The following is a 27,119-nucleotide window of genomic DNA, read 5'->3' on the forward strand; positions in this document are numbered from 1 at the left end:
TCTATGTGCTGAGCATGGACCCTACCAATCAGTCACATACCCTCAGACTGTAGTCTGTTGTTAAACACGTGACCTTGCCCTCTTCCTCTCATTTTTTCGGAAAAACTGGAATCATTTAAAGTAGTCACTGGTGTCTAAAAAAACAAAATTTCCCTAAAGGCTGAGCTATAATCATTTTGCTTTCTGTCTTAAACTGATGTCAGTGACGTAGCTCTTCCTTTGTAATTGTTCTTCCTTAATGAGGAGTCATTAGAAAAGGTTAGTCAGGAGGTGACTATCCTGAAAAAGGAAAAGTAGCTCATAATACACAGTTTCTGGCATGGTACCTTTGCCTTGGGGCACTTACTACCATATCTGTTATCTTATATACATTATAGATTACTTCAAACATAGCTGAGAATTAAAAACTATATGTTCAAATTTACAGAATCAATTTGGTGAACATTAACTTAGACACATTACTACATAAAAGCCCCTTGGTTCTCTAGACCAAGTTCAGGACAACAAATAACATTATTTATATGAAACTGTCATACTCTTGGTATTCTAAATTATCTTAAAATTTTTTAGCTTTATGTTGTTTAAAAAATAAAAATCTACAGCACCATCTTCAGAAAAGGCACTTTCTAAGAACCACCTTGATTTAAAAATCAAATTCAGTGTCTACCCTGAAAAGCCTCTTTACTGAGATCCTAATGTAGAACAATAGCAGATTCTGGTGACCTTGGACATTGATTCAAAGAGGAAGGGAGCTGGCTGGCTGGCCGATCTGAGAAGATCCTAATTTTGTCACACTGTTTGTTACCTGTAACTTCAACAGGGTCTTCTATTGGCAATCCAGCCCTCCATACAGAAGCTAACCATCCTTTCACTCAAGTTAAAGTCATTAACTTCCAGGATTTAAGAACACAAGATTCTTAAAATTTAACTGATAATATAAAACTCTAGGGCACTCCTTTTGATGTGTGAGGTAAATTTCAACTGGCCATGGATAATCAGCTGAATCCTTGTCCATTTAAAAATTGCTGACTTACAGGGAAAAATTTAAACTTAAATGTAACATTTTTAGAAACTAGGAAAAAAAAAGTAAAAACATTTTTTCCTTTTGTGATATATTTTATTTGTGTATAGATTACCTTCTTCCCCCTGGGACTCAGCTTGTGCTTAATTAATCACAGCATCATATCGTTCATTGCCAAGATTTTTTAGAGACAATTCTCTTTCTGATTTCTTTGTCTTGTTCTTTTCTTTTGGGTTTGGCAGAGTTGGGGACAGAGTATCGGTATGTAGCCTAGGCTGGCCTCAAACTCTATGTAGCCCAGGTTGGTCTTGAACTCAAGATCCTCTGGCCTTAGTCTCTGGAGTGTGAGGATCACAGGCATGTGCTAAGCCCAGCTGTCGTCTTCCTGATTTATATACTGACTTAAAAATAAAAAAAAATTAAATTACATTTGTGTGTGTGTGTGTGTGTGTGTGTGTGTGTGTGAGTGTGCACATGCTTGAGCCCACATGAGTCGTGTCATGGCATGCATATGGAGGTCAGAGGACAATTTATGGGAGTTGGTTCTCTCTTTCCACTATTTGGATCCCAAGAACTGAACTCAGGTTTTCACTCTGGGTGGTGAGTGCCTTTCCCTTCTGAGCTATGTCCTGCCCTCTGTACTGACTTTTACATACTTATTTATGACTTAGTTTTTGACTCTTTTTTAAAAAATAATTTATTTATTCTTATTTTATTGGTGTTTTGCCTGCATGTATTCTGTGTGAGGGGCAGGTGTTAGATAGAGCTCCTGGAACTGGAGTCATATACAGTTGTGAACAGGAATTGAACCCTGGTTCTCTGGAAGAGCAGCTAGTGCTCTTAACTGCTGAGCCATCTCTCCAGCCCCCAGTTTTTGACTCTTATAGAACCACAGAGATGCTTGTGTGGAGAAGAAACAGGAAAACAAAGACCCTCTAAGTCAGAGTATAGCATCACTCAGGATGAGCTCACTTGATGTAAAGCTCTTCGACTATTTTTAACTAAAGCTTCAAAAATATCTACAAATTCCCAAGAAGGATGAGAAGGACTAACACTTCACATGGATAAAGCAGCTGAGTCAAGAAAGCTGGACAAGTGAACTGTCTGTCTTTGACAAAGTCACTTAACTCCTAAGAGGTTCGTAAACTACAAGGGAACTGGTAAGAGTAGCCTTTCTCTGCAATAGGAGGGCACCTACAGGGGTAAGAGAAATGGACCTTTTGCTCTTGTTTGGAGACATGGTCTCATGTAGCTAAGGCTGGCCTTCAACTCCTGATGCTCCTGGGGGCTAGGATTATAGATGTACCTTATAACCAGCTCAATTGAACATATAAATGTTTAATGACACCCAGTAGAAATGATAGAGATATCAGTTAAACTTCTTGGCAAAACATTACTATCAAGGTTTGAAACAGAAAGGGAACAAACTACTCTACTAGTGTCCAGGTGGCTAGCTCCTTGAATTTCATAAAAATTAAGCATATGAAAAGCCCCACCACATGCTTGGGTCAGATGTCTCTCTGGGCTTCACGTCTATTGCTGGCCTCCAAGTGCTTCCACTGGCCCTGACAGAGATCTGGGAGCCATTTCAACTCAACAGCAGCTGGTTTCTTATTTCCCAAGACACACCTCAAGTCTGCTATCCTAAGATCCACAGAACAACATGCAAGTCAGTACTAAGCTGTGGGGATCCCTGAGAGCCTGGCTTGGAAAACTAGTATGGGTCTTTAGAAGGTAAGGAGTCTCTCTGCTAGAACAGAGATGAATCTTTATCAAGTGCCTTCCGAAACACACAGAACATTCCTACTAGATTCTCTTCAGGAAGAAAAGTAAATTAATAGTTCATAAGGAGAGAAGAGATATTTCCACTCTTTTTTTTCCTGGAAAACTTGTTAAAAGATAATTATTAATAAAATGAAAGGTATCCACATTTCTGTGAAAATGTGCCAAAGCCCAGGACTGAGAAGACTCAAGTACCCCCTAGGAACTGTCAATGTAAAAACAAACTCCATTTCTAAAGCAAATGCATTCTGTAATTAAAATGGAGCTGTTTCAAGTACCTGCTGATACCTTCATAATTTGTGTCCCTAAATTTATCTAAAAAAAATCCAAAGGGTCTGACAATACCTGGCATCTTGCACATTTCCTTATGATTTAGTGCAGTAAATGTCGGCCTCTATCTAAATAAATATAGCAGCTACAGAATGATCAACATATGGTCTCAATGCCAGTACTTTGACACTAGTACAGAGACATTTAACACGCACACTCTAGAGACACATTTGCCATCAAGAACATACATTAAATTCCCAACTCTTCTTCAGAGGGAAACCAATTACACAAGTTGTTTAGGCTGACATTTTAGTCAGTCTTATGAGACATATCATAAAAACCTGCAGGCCAGCATTCATCAACCAGTGAGAGGGGTCGGGATAGAAAAGAAGAGTTACTATGGTTTCATGATGTTTAAACTAAAAAAGAAACTTAAGAAAATCGATTAGGAATTCTATCCAGAGATGCAAAAATAATTACTCTAAATTTCAAGAAGTATTTTCCATAAGCCTTTTACCTTAAAATTCTAAACACAAAGTTTGTTGGCATTAAGTTTGGTATACCAATTTATTAGTAGGCAAAATAGAAATATACTATACATATTCTTCTAAGTTAATTATCTTAAACTAGCAAGACTAAATAATGTAAGGGCATTCTAAAAAAGAAACCATTCAAAAGATAAAACCTTATATTTTAGAAAAAATATTCTTCCCCTTAAAAAAAAATCCTTCCAAATAAGAGTTAAAGTAAGGGATTCACTCTGGCAAGTGTGAGGTCACAGGTCAGGAAAAAGACAGGGTGTCCATGCTGCTCCCCAAAAGTTCCTCACGTGAGTAAGTGCAGGGGCCACAGACAAAGGAAGATGTTTTACTTATACTGAACAAGAACAGGCTGTACTAGCCTCTTTTCTGGCCCATCTCCCCAGACAGCCAGGCATGATGGCAGGAACACTGTGGTCCCAGCTACCAGGGAGGCTGAGGTGAGATGATGTTGGAGCTCAGGTGCTGGAAGCCAGCATGGGCAATACAGGGAAACTTTGTGTCCAAGACAAGCAAGCAAACAAACCAACCCCAAATATGTTTTAAGGAATTTTTCTTTTGTCAAGGAGGAGATGGGAGAATTTTGGAAGGAAAAAAAAATGTACAAACTACACAAACATCTTTTGTAAAGTGCTTTGAAACAGTATTGAGAATTGCATTTTAGATACTTCAAAGCAATAAAAGTAAAAAATACAGTACTTTCTTAGTTTTCTGTCAGAAGGACAAAAGATTTCATGCCTATGGGGAGGACACGGGCTCAGATTTTAGGCTCAAAATACAGTAAATTGGCAATAATAGTGGATTGAAAGTAAGAGCGAAAATGAAGACCTAAACCTATCACTTCTCACATGCAGATGGAGTTCTGAAAGGCTGACAGTGCCAGCTGCAAACATCTGCAGTGTCTGTCCTCAGAACCAGCATGGTAAGAACAGAGAAAACTCAAAGGCAAGTTTCATGAGTTACAAAGTACAAAGTTCCCTGAACCCTGACATTACCGGGAAACTCAGCTTTGAGAGCCTTAAAGTTATCAGCTAAAGTTATTGACTAAAGAAGTGGAGAAAAATACGTTTTTAAAGATTTTCCCCATATTTCAGAAATTTAACTAATTTTAAATGATCAAAGTCCCAAACTCCTTTTGTCACCGTCATCTTAATTTTAAAGAGAAAGTTACATTGGTTAAAAGATAGAAAAAAATTCATCCAGTATTTTCTGGATTCCTTTTGGTCAAAGAAGCACAATTCTTCAACAATCAAGATCTATTTTAAATAATTAAAAAATTTTAAATCTTAAGCTGTTCACTGTCTTTTTTTTTTCTTTCCCGAGATAGGGTTTCTCTGTGTAGCTTTGGCTGTCCTGAAACTTGCTCTGTAGCCCAGAACTCAGAACTCAGCCTGCCTCTGCCTCCCGAGTGCTGGGATTAAAGGTGTGCACCACCACCACCTGGCTATCACTGTCATTTTTAAAAACTGAAGTGCAGCTGTGTTTCTGGTCTCTAGTGAGGCTCTTTTGGTCGGTTTTACTTCCTTGACTGTGATTTTTGAGGACATGCTTTAAAACTGAAAATTAGGAAGCTCTCCTTCTGACATTAAGGCTGTATTACTTTGCCCCCTTTAAAATAACAGAGGTGTCTCTTCTTCCTGTGGTCCGTGGTGAAGACGACAGAGACCATTTTCCTTTCAAACTGCTTATTGCACTAAATAGAGCGAAACTAGTCTGTCCTTAAACATGATTACATTTCTATAAAAGATGTAGCCAATGCAGTTTATAATTGTTAAAGCACTATTCTAATGAATATAAAAGCAAAAGGAGCTGTACTGCAACATACATATATGTTTATATATATATACATACACATATATAAAATATATATGAAAATCACATTAAGGTGTGAGGGCAGTAAGTAAACTAGCAAAAAACAAAAACCCCTAATTCCTTTTCTCTTTCCATCCTACAGAGTTTCAGATTTTTAAAATATTTACCCTTTATAAAAGCTTTAAGGGATTTCCAGGTATGACTCATACAAACAGAGGCTTTAGAACATTTGTCACTGATCAGAAAGTCTCTGACAAGGTTTTGTATTTATAGCAGCTTTACCACACTCACTACAGAAAGGAATACTCAGGCTGCCACTGTTCCTATACACAGTGCACACATGGCAAAGGTAAGTCCAGAGCAAGATGGAGCAGACACTCGCAAACATGGCCCCAGGAGCCGAGGACTCAGAACTGTGTATGAGCTAGGAGCTAGGAGTCGGGGACCTAAAGTAGAAACAAAAATCTAGTTTGCCATGCTTTACTTCAAATGAATCATACATGAGAACATGTGAGTGTCATTTGTAGCAATATGGACAAAAGTGTAGATGCTGAAGGCGAGTAGGGAGTGACAGAAATGTCAGTGGCCTAAGGAGGGCTACAAGGAAAAGAAAGTTCCCCAGTGGAATGAACTGGAACACAGACACACAGATACATATATATCATTAACCTGGATCTAGATATATATGCACATGAAGTACACACCTGTGTATGTAAAATACAGACTCCTTTACAAGAATAGATGAATGCACATCACTCTTTCTGCACATATAACTGAACAATCATTATTTGTGTAGGTTTGCGTTTTTAAACCATCATTCACGTTTTCTTTACTTTTTTGCAAAGACAGTTGTGCTGCCAAGCGACTTGAGGTAAAGGCATTAAAGGGTTAGACAGTAAGAAGTGGAAACAAACAACCGCGACGCTTCCTACAGGACACTGCAAAAAAGCAGCTGGCTGGTTCCTAGTGCACAACGGTACTACGTTCCTCGACAAAGTGAACAGATTCCTGGGATCAACAAAAGGCCCAGACCTACACAGTGTTGGCTTCTGTGTGGCTGGAGTGTCCCCAGGGATCCGACTCCACTGAAACATACACTGTATGTTGACTGGTCTTTCAGCTCTTCCTCTCAGGGAACACACTTGGACTTGTTAAGCGAAGTACATTGTGCGTAAGGTATCTTGGTGAATCTGTACAGCCTTGGCAAGAGCCTGTGGATCCCGCCCATTGCTCTGTCCTGAAACGTGGCTTCCCTCAGCACTGTAAGAGAAGGGTTAATGAACACAAGCATAAACCTTCCGTCCTCATGTAATGATTCTGAAGAAAAGTACATGTTGTAGAAAATTCCAAAAATACCAGCAAAGAGAAACTGGTATAATGAACTTTGTGTCCATCATTTAGCTTCAATATGTCCAATTTTACTTTGGTTCTTTCATTTTTTCTCAGGATTAATTAGAAATAATCCCAGACATTATATCATTTTTGTCTAATATGTACACACACACACACACACACACACACACACACACACACACATTACTAACAATATCTTCCTTGGGTAATTTGGGGAAGCAACTAAGTTACTAGATTATTCTATGTTTTTTAAAGGTTTATTTAATTTTTAATGTGTTGGGATATTTTGCCTGCACATCCCCCTCCACACCCCCATGCACCGTGTGCCATGAATTTCCCTGGAACTGTAATAACAGACAGTTGTGAGTCACCATGTGGGTGCTGGGAATCGAACCCAGGTCCCAGGTCTAGGGGAACGGTCAGAGCTCCCAACTGCTGAGCCATTCATCTCTGCAGCCCCAGCTCACTCTGTTATTAGTAACCACACAGTGTTTGTGTAGAAAACCTTATTTTGAGCATCAGTTGTCATCACTTGTCACACAGCACACTGGCTGTCTGACAGCCTGTGGAACTTCAGTTCTGGACGGAAGACTAGGCCCACAGGGGTATACACAGACGTGGAGGTGCTTACAGAAACGGCCTAAGGAAATCAGACTGCACTGGATTTGGTTTGAGAATCCCCACTCTTTATGCTTTTATATTACCTGTCATGCTCCTTGTCCACAAGATGATATCTGGCTCTGAATGCCACCAGGTGAGCATAGTACGCTGGTGCGGGGATAGAAACGGATCTTGTACAGCGTACGTAGGTGTGACAGAGCTGGTAAGTCAGCAGCTGGAGTTCATCTGCAGTGAAGCAGTTGTCATCCCACAAGACATGATAGTGTGACGGACGGCTGGTTCCCTATGGAGAAGAAATGGTGTAGTCTGTTGATTTCTAAACTTCTTTTTAAAACGTTTTCATTGGTGAACTGGCAAGACGGCTCACTGGCTAAGTGTTTGCTGCACAAGCCTGGTGACCTGAGTTTGATTCTTAGATCCCATGTAACAGTGGATGGAGAGAACGGGATCCACAAAGCTGTTTTCTGACCTCCACATTTGTGCAATGGCATGTACACCCTGCTGCCATATTAATACTCACATATATACACAGTAATAACTTGTAGTGATATTTTGTTTTGCTCTAACAAATAAAACTTGCCTGGAGATCAGAGTGTGGAGCTAGCCACTAGAGGCCAGGCAGTGGTGGCACACACCTTTTATCTCAGCACTTGGGAGGAGGAAACAGGAAGTGATAAGGCAGGGTGGAGACAGGAGCTCCTTTCAGTCTGAGGATTCCTAGAGGTGAGAAGTCTTTCTAGTAGCTGCTGCTCTGCTTCTCTGTCTTTCAGCTTTCATCCTGATATCTGACTCCAGGTTTTTATTAATAAGCCCAATTAGGATTCGCACTACAGTAACACACATTTTTCATTGGTGTATCTTGGTTGCACATGTACTTCGTTACAGAAGACCATTGTCACAGCCGTATATAACTTACTTTAAGCATGCTAACCCACTCTTTGTACCCCTTCCCTTTCTTCTGCTTTACCCCCTCCTTTCCCCCTCTGTCCCCAGACAGTTTACCTACAGATGAGAAAAGGTATGCAATAGCTTTCTCTATGAAACTTAATTTGCTTAACACGAGTATTTCCAGTTGCATCTATTTTCATGTAAATAATATAACTTTTTCTTTATGGCTGAGAAAAATTCCATTGTATATATATACTCCAGATTTTATTTCCATTCCATTATTGATGGACACCTAGGTTAGTTCCATAACTCAGCTATTGTGACTAGAGTAAATGCAGTAAACACTGGTGTCTAAGTGTCTCTGGTACATTGACTTGGAGTCCTGTCGGTAAATACCCAGGATTGGTAGCACTGGGTGGTAGTTCTATTTTTAATTTTTTTGAGGATTCTCTATACACTGATTTTTATGATGGCTGCACTAGTGTATAGTGCTGTAGACCAGCATGTATGGTTTCTTTGTGTCTCTCTTTGCCAGTATCTGTTGCTGTGCTCTCTCTCCCTCTTCCTTCCTGCCTGCCCCAGACAAGGTCTTATAAATCCTAGATTGTTTGTGACCTCACTAGGTAGGCAAGGGTCACCCCGAACTTCTTACCCTTCTGCCTCCACTTTCAGAGTGTTGGTGTTACTGACATGCACAGGTTCATGGCTTATTGGGTGTTGGGGATTAAACCTAGTGTTTCCTACATGCCAGGCAAATATTCTATCATCTGAATGGTATCTCCAGCCCGTTCATTATTTTCTTAATGACAGCCATTCTGACTGGGCTGAGATGGAATCTCAGTGTAGGTTTAATTTGCATTCGTGTGGTGGCTAGTGAGATTAAACATTTTTGTCATGATTATTGGCATTTTTATTCTATCTTTTGGATTTTGTCATTTGCCCTCTACCCCCTCCCCTCCCCTCTTTTCCCAACGCTAGGGATTAAACCCAAGGTCTTGAACATGTCAGGCACAGCACTAAGCTATATCCCTGCCTATATTTTACTTATTTTTGGTTTTTGAGACGAGGTCATGCTATGTAGCTTGGGTTTGCATTTAATTCAGATGGTCCTCCTGCTATGGAATAATCCTCTTGTATACTGTAAAGATTTGTCACTCAAATTTGTTTAATAAAAGGTTGATTGGCCAGTAGTCAGGCAGGAAGTATAGGTGGCGCAACCAAACTAAGAATGCTAGGAAGAGGAAGGGTGGAGTCAGGAGCTGCCAGCCAGATGCAGAGGAAGCAAGATGAGAATGTTGTACTGAGAAAAGGTACCAAGCCAGGTGGCTAAACATAAGAACTAGGGGTTAATTTAAGTATAAGAGCTAGTTAGTAATAAGCCTGAGCTACCGGCTGAGTATTTATAATTAACATAAGCCTCTGTGTGGTAATTTGGGAAGTGGCTGCTAGGTATTTGAAGTTGCTGGCAGGACAGAAACTTCTGCCTATATGTAGTGTCCAAATGTTTGGAAAGAATTTCCATATAAAACCTGAGAAAGCTTAAAAAAACGATTCTAGCCGGGCAGTGGTGGCACACGCCTTTAATCCCAGCACTCGGGAGGCAGAGCCAGGCGGATCTCTGTGAGTTCGAGGCCAGCCTGGGCTACCAAGTGAGTTCCAGGAAAAAGGTGCAAAGCTACACAGAGAAACCCTGTCTCGAAAAACCAAAAAAAAACAAAAAACAAACAACAAACAAACAAACAAACAAAAAAAAACGATTCTAAACACACAAAAACGAAGGCAAACTTGGCTTCCTGGTAACCGTTTTTTCTCAGGTGGACTCTGTTTGCTGGTGGTGAGCAGAGGCATGGCTCCTTTAAGAGACAGCTTCCTGACTCAGCATTAGTGGCAAAAATGGGTGGCTCTTTTAAGAGGTTCTACTATCAAACACTTATATGGTGTTTATGAGCAGCCAGCAACATGCTACTTCGGTGGCAGCACAGAAATTCCCCAGAGTTGGGGTGATAAACATGGCTCCTACCAGTACCTCTGCCATGAAGCTAGGCACTCAGAACCAAGGAATAGGGCAGAGCCAGTTGACTAAGCCACTCCTGTTTAGCAGTTTAAAGGCCCATGTGGTCAGAAAAAGAGATATGCAGTAAAGACAGATTCAGATAAAAAAAAAAAAAACAAAAAAAAACCAAACAAACAAACCTCTAAATGGTTCACAGTGTGTTTAAAAATATACATGGGCTTGGGAGCGAAAAGAGAAGGTATAAACAGTCATAAAAAAGAGATATATAGTTTTAAAATAATAAAGTCCTTAAAAAGAGAGTAAAGTAATATAAAAAAAAGGCCACGTAAAGATGGAAAATATACAGAGTCTGGATACTGTATGTCATTGTGTTGTATTTGAGTTGTGTGACTGCTGAGGAAGGAGCAACAGCTGCTAAGAGACATTTGATTATAAAAGTTGGTGGATTAATCCAACCTACATATTTTAAAATTATCTTGACTTCAAAATTTAAGTCAAAAGATATGTTACTTTGGGGGAGGAGTTGTGTTTTTATTTCCACAGGAAATGAGAGACTGGGTTAAGAAAAATCAGGTTTGATCGAGGAAGACCCTCTGAAATCCTAACTACAGACATGGAAAGATAAACCTAAAAGTACCTACAAGACACATAACATATATTTTTACCTGCTCAGACATAAAATAAAAAATTATCTTTGACTGGCTTATGTACAATGCACAGTTTACATTTGTATTAATTCAGAAATGTATGTTACCTTTAAAAGTTTATATATTCTCAGTACAAGAGGACCAGACACCAATAAAAATGGCCCAGATGATCCAGCATTCAAAACAGCTTCAAGGCTGCTAGCTAAGATGATCCAGCCTCACAGAATACTCCAGTCAGAACTTGACCATAATCCTAAATTTTCTCAGGGTCCCCCAAAGATTACCAGCACCCCCAATCAGCAGGAAGCAGTCTTGAGAACTACATCCACATTGCCAAAAATAAATTATAAATGTTTGTCATCGTTTAGGGGGGTCGGTTACAAGTTGTTATGGATAAAGGTCATGAAAAAAGCTAGAGAAAGGAGATTAGATTCAGGGATCTTGTTCTGAAGAGAAAAAGGGAGGATATAGAAATGATAGGATAAAAGGCTAGATTATTGAATCTACTTTAATAAAAAAAAACCCAACTATTAATCTTACATATTTTACATTGGTATGGATTTTGGTTTATTGATATAAATTTAAAGTTTAATTTTGTTATACTATATGTATATTTCTACTCTTGTTTAGGGTATTATGTTTATGCAGCTCATTTAAAAATGTAATATATAAGCCGGGCGGTGGTGGCGCACGCCTTTAATCCCAGCACTCCGGAGGCAGAGCCAGGCGGATCTCTGTGAGTTCGAGGCCAGCCTGGTCTACAGAGCGACATCCAGGAAAGGCGCAAAGCTACACAGAGAAACCCTGTCTCGAAAAAACCAAAAAAAAAAAAAAAATGTAATATATAATTAAGAAATACAGATTAATAGTCATCTATAATAGCAAACTTATAGTCATGTGCTGTGAGATGTTCTCTATGCTGTGAATGTGTTGCTCTGATTGGTTAATAAATAAAGCGTTGATTGGCCAGTAGCCAGGCAGGAAGTATAGGTGAGACAAAGAGAGAGGAGAATTCTGGGAACAGGAAGGCTGGGGAGGAGACGCTGCCAGCCATCGCCAGGACAAGCAACATGTAAAGTACTGGTAAGCCACGTGCCATGTGGCAAGTTATAGATTAATAGAAATGGGTTAATTAAGATATAAGAACAGATAGCAAGAAGCCTGGCATGGCCATACAGTTTATAAGTAATACAAGCTTCTGAGTAATTATTTTATAAGTGGGCTGCAGGGCTGCCGGGGCTTGGCGGGACCCCTAGAGAAACATTCCCGCTACAGTCACATTAGTCGGGTTTTCAAAGTCATACAGAGATATATTTCTAGATAGGTAGGTAATCTTCAAACACTTCAAAGACCTACAGAATATGGCATTTAAAATGTTCTAAGAAATTAGGCATTTCTTGATAGTGAGACATGTCTGCTCCTGGCAGCACCAATTACTTCAAAGAGGATGATGGGCATTCATGAAACTCCATATGGAGTTGGTTTTTTTTTATGGCAAAAGCTACTCATGTGGACAAAGAAAGCACCCTTGACTCAACTGCTGACAGTATTCTGTACAAATTGGACAAACAGGACACAATAGAAAGCGACTGCAGAACTTTGCCAAGATAAAGTGAGACAGTCCTTCAAAAATCCCGCTTCATGGGTAAGTCTATCAGATATGCTAGGCCTGTAGGCCAAAGATGGATGTCCCAATGTTGCAGAGGAACTTTGGGTGATTGTCCAGGCAGCTTGAGGTTCCTATCATTAGGTAACATTTTACCCTTCTGAGGTCTTTAATGGAGCTGAACACTAAATAGTTATAATGATAGTTTTCTTTAGATATAATAGAAAGTAAACTAGATACAAAACTTTAGACTTATAAAGATAGATAATTAAGTATTTTCTCTAATTTTACCAAATGCAAATGGATTAATGTTACTGTAATTCTTACTTAATAACTATTTTTGTTGCATATAATCTTACTATGTTAAAGTTAAAACCTTCCTTTTTAATTAGACAAAAAGGTGGAAATGCTGTGGAATAATCCTCTTGTATACTGTAAAGATTTGTCACTCGAAGTTGGTTTAATAAAATGCTGATTGGCCAGTAGTCAGGCAGGAAGTACAGGCAGGGTGACCAAACTAAGAATGCTGGGAAGAGGAAGGGTAGAGTCAGGAGTTGCCAGCTGGATGCAGAGGAAGCAAGATGAGAATGTTGTACTGAGAAAAGTTATCAAGCCACATGGCTAAACATAGATAAGAGTTATAGGTTAATTTAAGTGTGAGAGCTAGTTAGTACTTAGCCTGAGTTACCGGCTGAGCATTTATAATTGATATAAGCCTCTGTGTGGTAATTTGGGAAGTGGCTGCTGGGTATTGGGGAGTTGCTGGCAGGACAGAAACTTACACTTACATCCTCCTGCCTCAGCCTCCATGTACTAGGATTGTGAGTATGCAGTATCATGTTTGGATTTTAGCTTTTTTTAAAAAAGATATTTATTTATTTGATATATTGTTTACAAATCAAGTCTTATCAAGCACAAAAACTTGAAATAATTTCTTCTGTCTTTTCAGATCATAGAGCAACAAAACTAGAAATCCATAGCAAGAAAAACCACAGACACTATACAAATGCACAGGGAATGAACAGTCCACACTTGAATGATCAGTAGGTCATTAAAGAAATCAGGGCAGGAATCTTAGTTTACTTATTTTATGTTGTACTTATGAGTGTTTTGCCTATGTGTATGTATGTGTACTGTATACACTCATGTTTACTGATGCAGTGAGTACAGCTAGGAAATGGTACCAGCCTGGATGTCCATGGACAGAGAATAGATAAGGAAGACGTGGTACATATATGGGTTTTTTGTTTGTTTGTTTTTTTCTGACAGGATTTCATGAAGTTCCAGCTGGCCTCACACCCACTATGTAGCCAAGATTGGCTTTGAACTCTTGATCCTCCTGCCTAACCTCCTAAGTGCTGAGATTACAAGCCTGTGCCACCATATCCAGTATGCAGTGGAAGTGTTTGGAGTCATAAAGTGAGATCATGATGTTGGAAGTCATTAACATAATGACTTAACATAAGCAAAATAAGCCAGATTCAAAAAGATAACACCAGATATTTTCTTTTATATGTGAAATCGAGATTTAAAATTATGTGTACATATATGTATATGTACATATAAATGTGTTTATTTACACATGTGTATGTATAGATCATAAAACTAGAAAGCAGATAATGAGAAGGGAGGAAGAGATCTCAATTGATGGAGAGAAAGAGAAGGTAACAGAAAACATGTGACCTGAATTTGGAGATGGGGTGTTAGGGGAAGAGAATGAATGGTAACCAAGCAAAATGACACATATGTATGAAAATGCCATAATAAAACCTATTATTTTGTATAATAACCTTAAAATTAATATAAATAAGTAAAATTTTATTAAGTTTTGCATTAAATCTAGGGTCATATGCAGGGAGACTTATTCTATTAAGCTAATCCTGCTATTTTCATAAACATATTTCCTTTTCAAAGTAAGGAAAAGGGAGGAATTCCCTTACTAAAAGTTACATGTGGACATAACTAGTAATGCAGAGAAAATATTATTTCTCTTTTTGCTGAGGCTCTGAAAGAACCACATAAGAACTGAAGTTCTAAATGAAAACATTGGATGTAGGAGTAGGCTTACCTGGATGCCTGCATGACTGCAGAGATAGAAGTCAAACTCGTACGGGTGAGTGATGTCGGTGTCGACCGTGGTTCCAGCGGGGATGTTTCCACTTCTCCCCACCTACATGTTTGTGGATCAGATTTCAAACCAACAAGGTAAGTTTAAAAAATGTATCAGAAGTACATTAAAAATGTTCAAGTACATAAACTGATCCCCACATTTTACTACTTTCAGCCTGAAATATTACTTAAGCAAGCATTAAGTACAGACCTCACATAGTCTTAGTTCCTAGTCTTTTTTAAAAAAATTTTCTTTCTTTCTTTCTCTCTCTCTCTCTTTCTTTCTTTTCCTTCCTTTCCTCCCCTCACTTCCCTTCCCTTCCCTCCCTCCCTTCCTTTTGTTTAATTTTGTTTTTTTGAGACAGGGTTTCTCTATGTAGTATTGGAGCCTGTCCTGAAACTTGCTCTGTAGTCCAGGCTGGCCTCGAACTCACAGAGATCCACCTGGCTCTGCCTCCCGAGTGCTGGGATTAAAGGCGTGTGCCACCACCACCTGGTGGTACAATATTTTTGTATTTTGATGACAATCCTGTAAGTAAGGTATTATTTGGGCAAGCCAAGGCTCAGAAATATAAAAACAATTGCCTACTAGCAGGCAATGAGGGCAGAGCTGGGACTAAAACATGAAATGATTATAAAGGCTCAATTCTTTTTATTCCATACTATCAGTCTTAATATTTTATAGGAGATTTTCTCTGATGGACTAAGATGTTTAATAATGAAAAGCTTTTTTTTTGAGACAGAGTTTCATTACGTAGTTCATGTTGGCCTGGAACTTGCTATGCAAACCAGGCTGGCCTCAAACTCACAGAGATCTACCTGTCTCTGACTTCCAAGTGCTGAGATTAAAGCTGGGTGGTGGTGGCACATGCCTTTAATTCCAGGAAGCAGAGGCAGGCAGATCTCAGTGAGTTTGAGACCATCTTGGACTGTTGTGCAGAGAAACCCTGTCTCAAAAAACAAAAAACACAAACATCAATGTACATAAAATAAAAATAAATAAGTAAATAAATAAAAAGAAGGGGCTGGAGAGATGGCTCAGTGGTTGTGGTATTGTATTCCCCCAAATATTGTGCATGCTAATAAACTTATCTGGGGTCAGAGACAGAACCCACAATATTAAACATAAAGGTTAGGCAGTGGTAGCACACGCCTTTAATCCTAGCATTCCAGAGGCAGAAATCCATGTGATCAAGGATACAGCCAGGCATGGTGACTCACGCCTTTAATCCCAGAAAGCAAGCCTTTAATCCCAGGGAGTGATGGTAGAAAGCAGAAAGGTATATAAGGCGTGAGGACCAGAAACTAGAAGCATTTGGCTGGTTAAGCATTTGGCTGGTTAAGCTTTCAGGCTTTGGAGCAGCAGTTCAGCTGAGATTCATTTTGGATGAGGACTCAGAGGCTTCCAGTCTGAGGAAACAAGACCAGCTGAGAAGTTGGCCAGGTGAGGTTAGCTGTGGCCTGTTCTGTCTCTCTGATCTTCTAGTGTTCACCCCAATAACTGGCCTCAGGTTTGTTTTTATTAATAAGACTCTTTAAGATTCTTGCTACAAGTGGTTAAGAGCACTGATTGCTCTTCCAGAGGAACCAGGTTCAATTCCCAGCTTCCACATGGCAGTTCATAACTGTCTGTAACTCCAGTTCCAGAGGACCTGACACCCATGGCAAAACACTAATGTACAAAAATAAAAATAAATATAAACAAAACAAAACAAAAAACCCTTGAGCCTAAAAAATTAGCAACACATACCATATAGAAGCTATAACCTATTTAAAGAGGAAGCAGAATACTGGGTCCATACCACAGTTCTAGTCTCTAGGTGTATACTGTAGGACAAGGTATTTCACCTCTCTGTTTTCTCAACTATAATAATCTCCCATCTATTTTCTTTTCATTTTTGGGAACTGAACCCATGGCCTGAAATGTGCATTATATCTAAGCACTCCATTAAGCTACATCCCAGCCATTATTAGAATTATTTAGAACATGAGTAAAGGTAAGCAAATGGATGAGTGGTATTACTAAATACTGGACATTCATCATCATTGCATCTAAGTTAGGTTTTATAGGTATAAAAATATACTGACAATAATAATAGACATTATATATAATATGTACTATTATATATAACAATAATTGCATAGTGTTTGGGAAGATTAAATCAGTTCAACAGCAATGTTCTTAGGTTGGGTATACAGCCCACTGTATATAGCCATGAGGCCCTGAGTATTATTTCCAGCACCACAAAAAGAAAGGGAGGAGAGGAAGAAAGAAGTAAGAAGGGATAGAGACAGGAAAGGAGAGAAGGAAGGAGGGAGAGGGCCACAGTGAGGAAGGAAAGGAGAGATGGATAGGGGAAGCCTGATGGTGGGGCGGGAGCTTGGCTATAACTATATATTATATATATATATTATATATTATGACAGATATAATCACCCTTTCTGCTCTGTCAGCACAGAACAGTCGTGTGTGATGTCTCTTCTGAACTACAATGTAGGTTATTCCAGGTTGATAGTCTTTCTCCAAACTGATACAGGCTTCTCGAATTGCCAGTAGCTCATAGTACAACACCTAGAGAAGATACAACAGAAAGATTGAATACAGCCAGCTGTTTCTTTTACATATTCCAAAGTAAGATAATCATGTAACTTCATGACTTATTCTTAAAGATCAATTTTAATTCATTCATTTATCTTTAGGTTTTTTTTCGAGACAAAAGAGGTTTCTCTGTGTAGCCCTAGCTGTCCTGGAACTCACTCTGTAGACCAGGCTGGCCCTAAACTCAGAGAGATCCTCCTGCCTCTGACTCCTGAGTGCTGGGATTAAAGACATGTGTAATCACCACCTGGCTAGACCAATTTTATTTTAAGTCATGTGTATGTGTGTGGTGTGAGTTTGTGCACATGACTACAGGTGCCCTGGATGCCAGAAAAGGGCATCAGATGCCCTGGAGTTACAGGTTGTAGTAAGCCATCTGATGTGGGTGCTAGGAACCGAACTCAGGTCCTCTGCAAGAGCAGCAAGCACTCTTAACCACTAAGCCACCTCTCCAGGCCCGCCTCTGGACTTCTTAACATTACTTACTTCACAGCTCAATACGCTTCTCCACTTCATTTTTAACTGTGAGCACGGCAGTGAAGGCTCACACATCCATAGGAACACTTTAAAAAGGAAGATCTACCCAAGTGTCAGCTTTGATTTTGGGAACTTTTAATTTCAGGTGTTCACCCTCAGAACTCAATAGCACATCATAAACATAGTATTTGGTTTATTTATGATCTAAATATATTCCAGGCAACCAACCTGTCTAAACTGTCCTTCTGAAACACCATCCCGATAAAAGATAATGCGAGTAGGTTTGAATCGGGTTGACTTATAAAATTGGATGAGCAGTTCCCGGACCATGGAGGCCAAGTCCTGGATGATTTCCTGCCGAGGTCTCTGAACTCGTACTGTGGCACAGTATCTGCTTGGATGGGCATCCATACTACCTACAACCTAAGTTGGGAAAAGTGAGAAAAAAATTAAAATAATCAAAACTAAACTGTCTTCATTTACATACATATTTTATTGTAGTCTTACTGTTTATCATGATTTACTTCAAAAGTAACAAAAACTAGACAATCCTCAGTAGAGAACAGAATAAAAGACTAGAATAGGGTCAAAAACAATTAGGCAGCATTTTTTTCTTTTTTCATTTTCATGTGTGTGGTGTATATGTGTGCATATCCATATTTTGCATGTTTGGGCACATGTATATGCTTCCCCTACATGTGAGTGTGTGTACATGGAGAGGCAGAGGTTGCACAGTTATAGAAAGAACAAGCAGACAAATTACAACAGTTACAGGAGATTTAAGGAGGTTAATAGATTTAATAGGTGTATTATATGGAACTCGTACCCCTAACACCAGAATGACTGATTTTGGCAAAAACTCTCAAACCCAAAGGGCAATAATGAAAGTTGGCTACAAGAAAATCATTAAAGAACTGTAAAGATTAAACACTACTCCCTCACCCCACAAAACAAAGTATACGTCAGGGTCTGAGAGATGGCTGAGCAGTTAGGAACATTGGCTGTTCATGCAGAAGACCCTGGTTCAGTTCCAAGCACCCACATGGTGGCTCACAACTGTCTGTAACTCCCATTTCAGGGATCCAATGCCCTCTGGCCTCCGTGGGGACTTCCCATATTTGGTGACAGACACACATGCAGGCAAAACACTCATATACATAAAATAAAAATGAGATCTTAAAAGAGAAAACCCAAATCATCCAAGCAATAATGGGCCAATAAAGTGAGCAGACAGCTCTGAAGAGAAGAAACACAGGGCCAGAGAGATAGCTCAGCAGGCAAAGACACCTGCAGCCAAGCCCAGCAGCCTGGATTTGATCTCTGGGATCTACATGGTAGAAGGAGAATTAACTCCTCAAGTTGTCCTCTATCTCCACATGCGTGCCGTAGCACAAATAAGTGTAATAACAAAGAGGAGAGACAAAGCCAATAAGCAAACTTGGAAAGGGGTTCAATGTCCTCAACCTTAAGGGAAATGAGAATAAAAAGTGCTGTGATCCCATCTCACCCAGTCAGAATGGCTGCCACCCACAACAGGTGTTAAAGGAGGACCTTACCCATCGTTGGTGGGGACGTACACGTGAGCAGCCACAACTGAAGCCAGTTGACAGGCTTTTCAAAACACTGAATCTAGGACTACCATACTGCATAGTTATACCGCTCTTGGGTACACGCCTGAAGAACTTAAAGTCAACACAGGCCACAAAGATCCTTGTGCCTCCATGTTTATGGCTGCACTATTCACAACAGCTAGGAAAGCATACCAGCTTAGATGTTCATTAGCAGATGAATGGATAAATAAAATGGGGTGCAGGGGCCAGTAATCTGGGTTAGGGTGGGTTCCAGGGATGGAACTCAGATTGTCAGGCTTGGTGGAAGGAGACAGCCAACTCCTGCAAGTTATCTCTGACCTCTGACCTTCACATACACCTCCCCCAAATAAATAAATAAATAAATAAATAAATAAATAAATAAATAAATAAATGTAATAAAAAAGAAAATGTAGTACATGTACACTCAATGGAATTTTATGCAGATATAAAAACATGAAATCAGTATGTTCAGAAAAATGGATACAATGGAAATCATTTTGTTAAGTAAAATAAGCCAGTCTTAGAAAGACAGACACTACATGTTCTCTCGCATACGTGGTGCCTAAGTTTGAAATTTTATTTTATCTGTATCTCATATACCTAAGGAGATGAACTGGGAGAATACAGGGCCCAGCTAGAGAAGGGAGCACTACTGCAGAGGGCAGCGGAGGAGGACATGACTGAGAACAAGAACACTGGCACCCAGAAGATTAATAAAAAAGAATATCACACATCAGATTTTGAAATGCAGAACCAAAGCACTGCTATTCGTGTGCACTTTAGATAAGGCAGACTCGTCTGGTGGGACTCACAGCAGCAATGGAGGGCTTCTTTCCATCACCAGCAGGTGGGTGAGTGACATCTGCGCCCAGGAAGATCACTGGTTGCTGGAACACAGAAGGTCTTAAACACAGTTTTTTAAAGGGTTAGACTTCATTTGTTTCATCTGTTTCACATGATTGCAATATAATTGCAAGCCACTGACAGTCCAGAGGACGCCCTCTACAGACAACAGACCTTCACAGACCTCAACTGCTCACTAACTCTTCTTCTTCCTTTTTTTTTTTTTTTCAAGATAGGGTTTCTCTGTGTGCCAGGCTGGCCTTGAACTCACAGAGATCTGCCTGTCTCTGCCTCCTGAGTACTGGGATTAAAGGAGTGCACCACCACATGAATCCCGAGAAACTCTTAACTCATGAATCTCTAGTCTGTTACATTTCTCTGATGTCTTGTGAGAACTTTCATGTTTTAAACAGGGGTACTGTGGTTGCAAAAGACAACTGATGCTAATATTCTCTGTAATGTGGAAAAAAATGATATGTTTCTTCATAATATATCATTAAATTTCATTCATTTAAAAGAAATTACTTACATTTTAAGTCTATGAGACTTAAGGACAAAAAGAATCAGCAAGCCTTTGATGTTCAGTTTTAGTATATTTTACATTTTTAGGCAGGGATTATAGGCATCTACTATTCCCTGGCCCAAAGAATAAAATTTGAGTATATATTTAATAATTATAAAACCCCAGCATTTCCTTTTATTTTAAAACTTCACCCTTTAAAATGAAAAAACTGGGGCTGAGAGATGGCTCAGCAGTTGTTTGCCCAGAGAACTGGGGTTTAATGCTTCACATCGCACATGGTGGCTTACAACCCTCTGTAACTCCAGTCCTGGGGGATCCAACACTTCTCTCTGGCCTCCACGGGCACTGCACATGCATGTGCACAGAGATACATATAAAATAAAGGTTATAAATTTAAAAAAATATTGACTATTTCTTAGTTCTTGAACATGTTGACTAAATTCTCTACTTCATTTATGAAACTTATCGCCTGTTTAACAAGACAGACTCACTATAGCTGTCCTGGAGCTCGCTCTGTAAACCAGGCTGGCCTCAAACTCACAGAGATCCACTTGCCTCTGCCTCCCGAGTGCTGGGGTGAAAGGTGTGTTTAACCATTCAGTTATGTCTCCAGCTCCAACAATCTCTTTACCTTGCTAAATTGTCTATATAGTTCACAGGAAGAATCAGTAAGGTTGCCTCTAGTATCTGATAGTAGTTAGTTAGGCCTATGTAAAAAAAAAAAAAAAAAAAAAAAGAGTGAAATAGAATAGCTTACCTTTGATGAGGTACAAGAATATTATTGATTCCTCCAAGTTTAACATTGATCTTTAGGCACAAGTTTGAGAGAGTTTGAGGAGATGTTTTTATTACATTCTTGACTTGCACACACTGTGTGGCCATACCCAAAAGTGTATCTCCTACACGTTTCACCTCCGCTAAGGAACAAACACAAATGGCCCAGTTAGAAAAGAAGACACCTGAAAATAAATTCACTCACTGACAATAAGGCTATGAAGGGTACCCTGGAATATATCATGGTATATTATAGGGTACCTGAAATTGTACCAATACTAAAACAGTGCTAGCAAAATGCATGGACATATTAAGCATTAACTTAGAATTTTTCTATTGGTTTATTTTTGCATATGAAGAGTGTATCTAAAGATTTATACTTTTAGTCAGGCATGGTGGCGCATACCTTTTTTTTTTTTTTTTTTTTTGGTTTTTCGAGACAGGGTTTCTCTGTGTAGCTTTGCGCCTTTCCTGGAACTCACTTGGTAGCCCAGGCTGGCCTCGAACTCACAGAGATCCACCTGGCTCTGCCTCCCGAGTGCTGGGATTAAAGGCGTGCGCCACCACCGCCTGGTGGTGGCGTATACCTTTAATTCCAGCACTCAGAGGCAGAGGCAGGGGGTCTCCAGGTTCGAGGTCAGCCTGGTCTACAGAGCAAGTTCCAGGACAGCCAGGGCTACACAGAGAAACTCTGTCTTGAAAACAAAAAGGGAAAGAAAGATGACCACATACGACGACATACAAATGACTCCACCTGTGACAATACAGAAAAAGGAAAACGAGAGTGATAGTAGAAACAACCGGTGGTTTCAAGATCTGCAGGGGGAGCAGGATGAACAGAGGGACTGAACAACAGGGAAACTCTTCTGTGTGGTGCCAGAACAATGGACAGACAAACACTTGCCAGACTATGCTGTTCAACACCAACAGTGGGCTTTAATGCAAACTGTGGGCAATGCAGTAATCATATTCATAATTAATACTTTTAACAATATGAATGCTGTTGATTCGGTAAATGTACTGCATTAAGGAAAAAGGTTAATTGTCTGTGGTGACATTTTGTTGTACTCTAATATAATTTGCCTGAAGATCATGGGACAGAACAAGCCACTAGATTAAACACAGAGGCCAGGCAGTGGGGGCACACACCTTTAATGCTAGCAGCTGGGAATCACACAACTTCAATCTCAGCACTAGGAAGGTTGAGACAGGAAGTGATATGGCTGGGCAGAGCAGAGAAAGGAATATAAGGCGGGAGGGGACAGGAACTGGGGCTCTTTCAGACTGAGGAGTTGGTGAGGTAAGAGGTGGTGGCTGTGGCTTGCTCTCTCTTGTGGGCCCCAAGAATACATTATAGAGAGTCAGCTGTGTATTAAAGCTGTATTTTGACCGGCCAATGGTCCTGTCAAGAAGCAAGCTATTTATTATGAATATTGGTGCTACCCAGCCTTTAATATTTCAGCTGTCTTCTATGAAATTCTTGCGTGGCCAAATAGTTTCAGACCTGCTGAACTTCTAGGTAACTTCCCTGCAGGAGCCAGTACCTGGGTAAGGTCAGGTAAGCAAAGACAAGCTGGCAGGAGACACATAGCTTTGTTTCTTGTACTAATGAAGCTCAGACCATCCCCCTAACCTGAGGCCTAGCTGCTCTCCAGAGCAACTGACTGAGAACAAAAGAGGTTTTTATATATCAAGGTGAGAGGTACAATAACATTCCTGAGGAGGCAGAGAACCCGAACTGCATACCCAGGGCAGGCATTTTCTGTAGAAATGGACAGAAGGGCGGTGATGGAGAAGGGAGGAAGACAGGTTCCTCAGAGGGCAAGCAGATCTTGGGTAGAGTTTTCTGAGTGCCAGGAGTAGAGATGGAGAAAGAGGATACAGAGGACGAAGATAAGGCTGGAAGCATAGGAGTTTAGTCGTTAGCAGGACTATGAGCTAGGGAACTGGACGGGACTGAAGCTATGGAAACAGGATTTCAAACCCAGAGAAATAGAGAAGACGGATGAAGAGCTTGGTGTATCTAGAGTTATTCCTGCCCTGAATGCCTGGTGGAGCTGTAGCTGTATTGATAGAATTTTGTCTTGGAGGAATAAAGTTAACAGACATAAGAACATAGTGTACGTAGATTTTTTTTCCCTCAGATATCCCATCCCAGACATAGCTAAGTCCCCAGGACCCCTGTGTACTCCATAGCTCTGCTTCTCTGATCTTTCAGGTTTCACCTCGATATCTGGTTCTGGGTTTTCATTAAGACCAATTAAGATTTGTGCAACAATTGTCTGTATAGGAAAAACTATGCAAAGGGCAGATGGCACGGGAACTCCCTAGACTGTCTGGTCAATTCTTCTGTAAATCTGAAGCTATTCTAAGAAAGTGTATTTATTTATTTAATTTATGCATGTGTATGTGTTTACATGTTCATGTGTATGCAGGTGTGTGTGCACATGTGTGAGAAGGTCAACCTTGAGTGTAATTCCTCAGCAGCTGTCAACCTTGTTTCTATTCTCTATTAGAAGTGGTGCAGAGACCAGGCTGCAGGGAGATGAATGTAATGTAGGTATAAACAAACAGACAAAAAACAGTCAACAGTTTGGAGGCTTTGAAAATACTTTGCTTCCCATCATCAGTATGTAAGTGCATATTTATTCAAATTTTCTCTGGAATAGGTATTTTCATTGTTAAGAGAACTGACTTACTCTAGTTAAAACTTTAGTGATTAGGCCGGGCGGTGGTGGCGCACGCCTTTAATCCCAGCACTCGGGAGGCAGAGCCAGGCGGATCTCTGTGAGTTCGAGGCCAGCCTGGGCTACCAAGTGAGTTCCAGGAAAGGCGCAAAGCTACACAGAGAAACCCTGTCTCGAAAAACCAAAAAAAAAAAAAAAAAAAAACTTTAGTGATTAGCAATACAGAGTAGCTTCTTTTGTTCTGTGCTGGGCACTGAACCCAGGTTCACATGCATGTTAAGCAAATGCTTCACCACTGAGCTATATCCACAGATAAACTTCAAATTCTTTTGAACAGGTATTCTGAGTTTGAACCACTGAATTACAGACTACGAACACATGTGCAGGGTTGGTGATACAGCTCAGTTAGTAAGCTGCTTGCCAAACATGCACGAGGCCCTGGTTTCGGTCCTCAGCATCACATAAACCAAGCACGACAGTGTGCACCTCCTCTAATCTCAGCACTTGGGAGGTAAAAGCAGGAGGATCAGAAATCCAGGTTATCTTCAGCTACATAGGGAGTTCAAGGCCAGCCTGGTCTAGAAACCCTGTCTTTAAAGAAAAGCTCAAAAGTTAATTAATTAAAACAAAATAAAAGACTAGAAAAATTGCCTTTGTTGAACCAATATGTTCAAATTTTTTCTAATGATAAGCTAGTATTTACTGTTTCCATTTGCTGTGTTCTGTTGATTTCAATTTTAATATATTAACGATACACAAAATCTCAATTTTTATGTGGCCAAATGTAACAATTTCCTCTGTTATTTCTTCTATCTCTTTTTGCTTTTTGTGATGGTTGGCACAAACTCATAACCAAGCACTTGCCTATTGAGCCTCAGGCCCCTTCTGTCATTTTTTTCCTTTCTTTTTTTAAAATGTATTTTTATTCTATATCTGTGAGTGTTTTGGCTGCATGGATGTCTTTGCATCTCATGTAAACCTGATTTCTATGGAGACCAGACGAGGGCATTAGATCCCCTGGAACTGGAGTTACAGACAGTTGGTAGCTGCCATGTGGGTGCTGGGAATAGAAACTGGGTCTTCTGGAAGTGCTTTTAACCACCAAGTCATTGTTCCAGCCCCCATTTCCTCCCTTCCTCCCTCCCTCCCTCCCTCCCTCCCTCCCTTCCTCTTTCTTTTTTTTTGGGGGGGTATGTGTAAGTGTTTGTGCATACATGCATGTGTGTGTGTGCACATGTGTGTGCATGTGTGCATTTGAAGGTGGAGGCCAGAAGTTGGTGTAAGGTGTCTTCTTCAATCACTCTTCCCTTTGTTTTAGGAGACAGGGTCTCTCACTGAATGTGGAGCTAACCATTGGCTAGCCTGGCTGGCCAGCTGGCCCAGAAACTCCTGTTTCTGTCTCTCAGTGCAGGGATTACAGGTGCATGAGGCTGCGCCTGACTTTTCTTATGTGGGTTCTTGGGGATCAAGTCAGGTCCTCACACTTGTACAGCTAGCACTTCACCCTGATGGAGCTATGTCCCACCTCACGCCTGTCATTTCTAAGGTGACATTATTTTACTACATTCAATGGTTTATAAACTATGTTTTCCTATGAATCATGGAATTACATTTATTTTATTACTCTCACAAAACTTTACTTTGTATACAGTTTTATAAGGTTGTTATAGTATCTCAGTTAAACAGGTAAGGAAAGTAAAGCTTACTCCAGTTAGGTAATTCTGTCACATCACAGAAACACTGAGCAAATAGTCTATCTCCAAAATTCTGTGCTTCTAACCTACCACCTTATCCTGCTACTCAAGGTATCAAGGCTATTTTATTACATAATTCTTCTCTTAAGCACTGCTTGTGATATCTATCTTAGGTACTAAAACTCACTTCTCTGAGTCTCCTTTTCTACAATAAGCTTACAGGTTTTGCCTTAAAGTAATGATATGAGGTTTAAAATACAATGGTATAAATATATTTTAGTATTTGAAAATTTTAGGCTATCCAACTCTAAAAGCAATGTTAAGCAGGAGAAGGAAAAAAAAAACGTAATATTTCTGTTGTTTCAGTGCCAGAGATCAAACTCAGGTCTGTGTGCATCTCAGGCCAGTGCTCTAGCAATGAGCTAAAAATCTCACTCCTGAAAAATTTTAAATGTCCTTACCATACACTGGTGTCTTCCCTGGCAGGATGACAATGATGAGCTGCAGTCCTGAGTAGGTGTTCTTGAGATGTCGGAACATGGGCTCCACGCTGTCTGCTCCCTGTGCGTACTTGCAGAAGCATGGCTGGCCTTGGATGGGCATCCCCGCATCCTTGGAAATCTTTCGAAGCTGGTCCGTGAAACCTCTAAAGAAGGTGAAACCACAAAATAGAAGACCTTTGTCTAGACATCAAAATGTACAAAATGCTTTATCTTTTCTATATGTAGTATTAAGGATTGAAACCATGGTCCATGTGTGTTTACTTTACACTGAGCTATATCTCCAGCTGCAAACTTACCTCACAGTAATGAAAAGTTTAAGAAAGAAATAGAAGCTGGGCATGGTGGTATACACCTTTAATTTCAGAACTTGGGAGGCAGAGGCAGTGAGTTCGAGGCCAGCCTGCTCTGCAAAGTGAATCCCAGACAGCCAGGACTACACAAAGAAACCCTGTCTTGAAAAACCAGGAAAGACAAAAAGAAAGGGAAGAAGGGAGGGAGGAAGGGAGGGAGGGAGGGAGGGAGGGAGGTAGGGAGAGAAAAAAGAAAGAATGAAAAGGGAGGATGAAGTATAGATTGTTGTGTGCTTGCTTCATACATAAGGTTACCAGATCGCTAATGTTAAGGCAACATAGGACCAGTCACCTAGAGTAATCTCCTTTAATCCTTTGGGGCTATGTACAGAATCCCTAGTGGGGCTGGAGAGACAGCTCAGCTGGTGAAAGGTTTGCTGTGCATGACTGTGCTGTTGGCACTGGGGAGGTGGAG

At 40.1% G+C, this 27,119-nt stretch overlaps 1 protein-coding gene across 1 annotated transcript in view; it reads right to left on the reverse strand.

The window, feature by feature from the left end:
* Positions 1-5,445: 5,445 nt before the first annotated feature.
* Positions 5,446-27,119, reverse strand: part of LOC131904046 (protein argonaute-3) — a 74,790-nt gene continuing 53,116 nt past the window's right edge. The window contains exons 11-18 of the mRNA XM_059254967.1: positions 26,313-26,497; positions 21,454-21,613; positions 20,143-20,233; positions 17,967-18,161; positions 17,100-17,234; positions 14,622-14,723; positions 7,482-7,681; positions 5,446-6,684 (exon numbers count right to left, since the gene is read on the reverse strand). Coding sequence (XP_059110950.1) covers positions 6,576-6,684; positions 7,482-7,681; positions 14,622-14,723; positions 17,100-17,234; positions 17,967-18,161; positions 20,143-20,233; positions 21,454-21,613; positions 26,313-26,497 — 1,177 coding nt within the window. The 3' untranslated portion in view covers positions 5,446-6,575. The remainder of the gene's footprint in view (positions 6,685-7,481; positions 7,682-14,621; positions 14,724-17,099; positions 17,235-17,966; positions 18,162-20,142; positions 20,234-21,453; positions 21,614-26,312; positions 26,498-27,119) is intronic.

The sequence above is a fragment of the Peromyscus eremicus genome, chromosome 2 (assembly GCF_949786415.1).
Source record: "Peromyscus eremicus chromosome 2, PerEre_H2_v1, whole genome shotgun sequence".
Lineage (NCBI taxonomy): Eukaryota > Metazoa > Chordata > Mammalia > Rodentia > Cricetidae > Peromyscus > Peromyscus eremicus.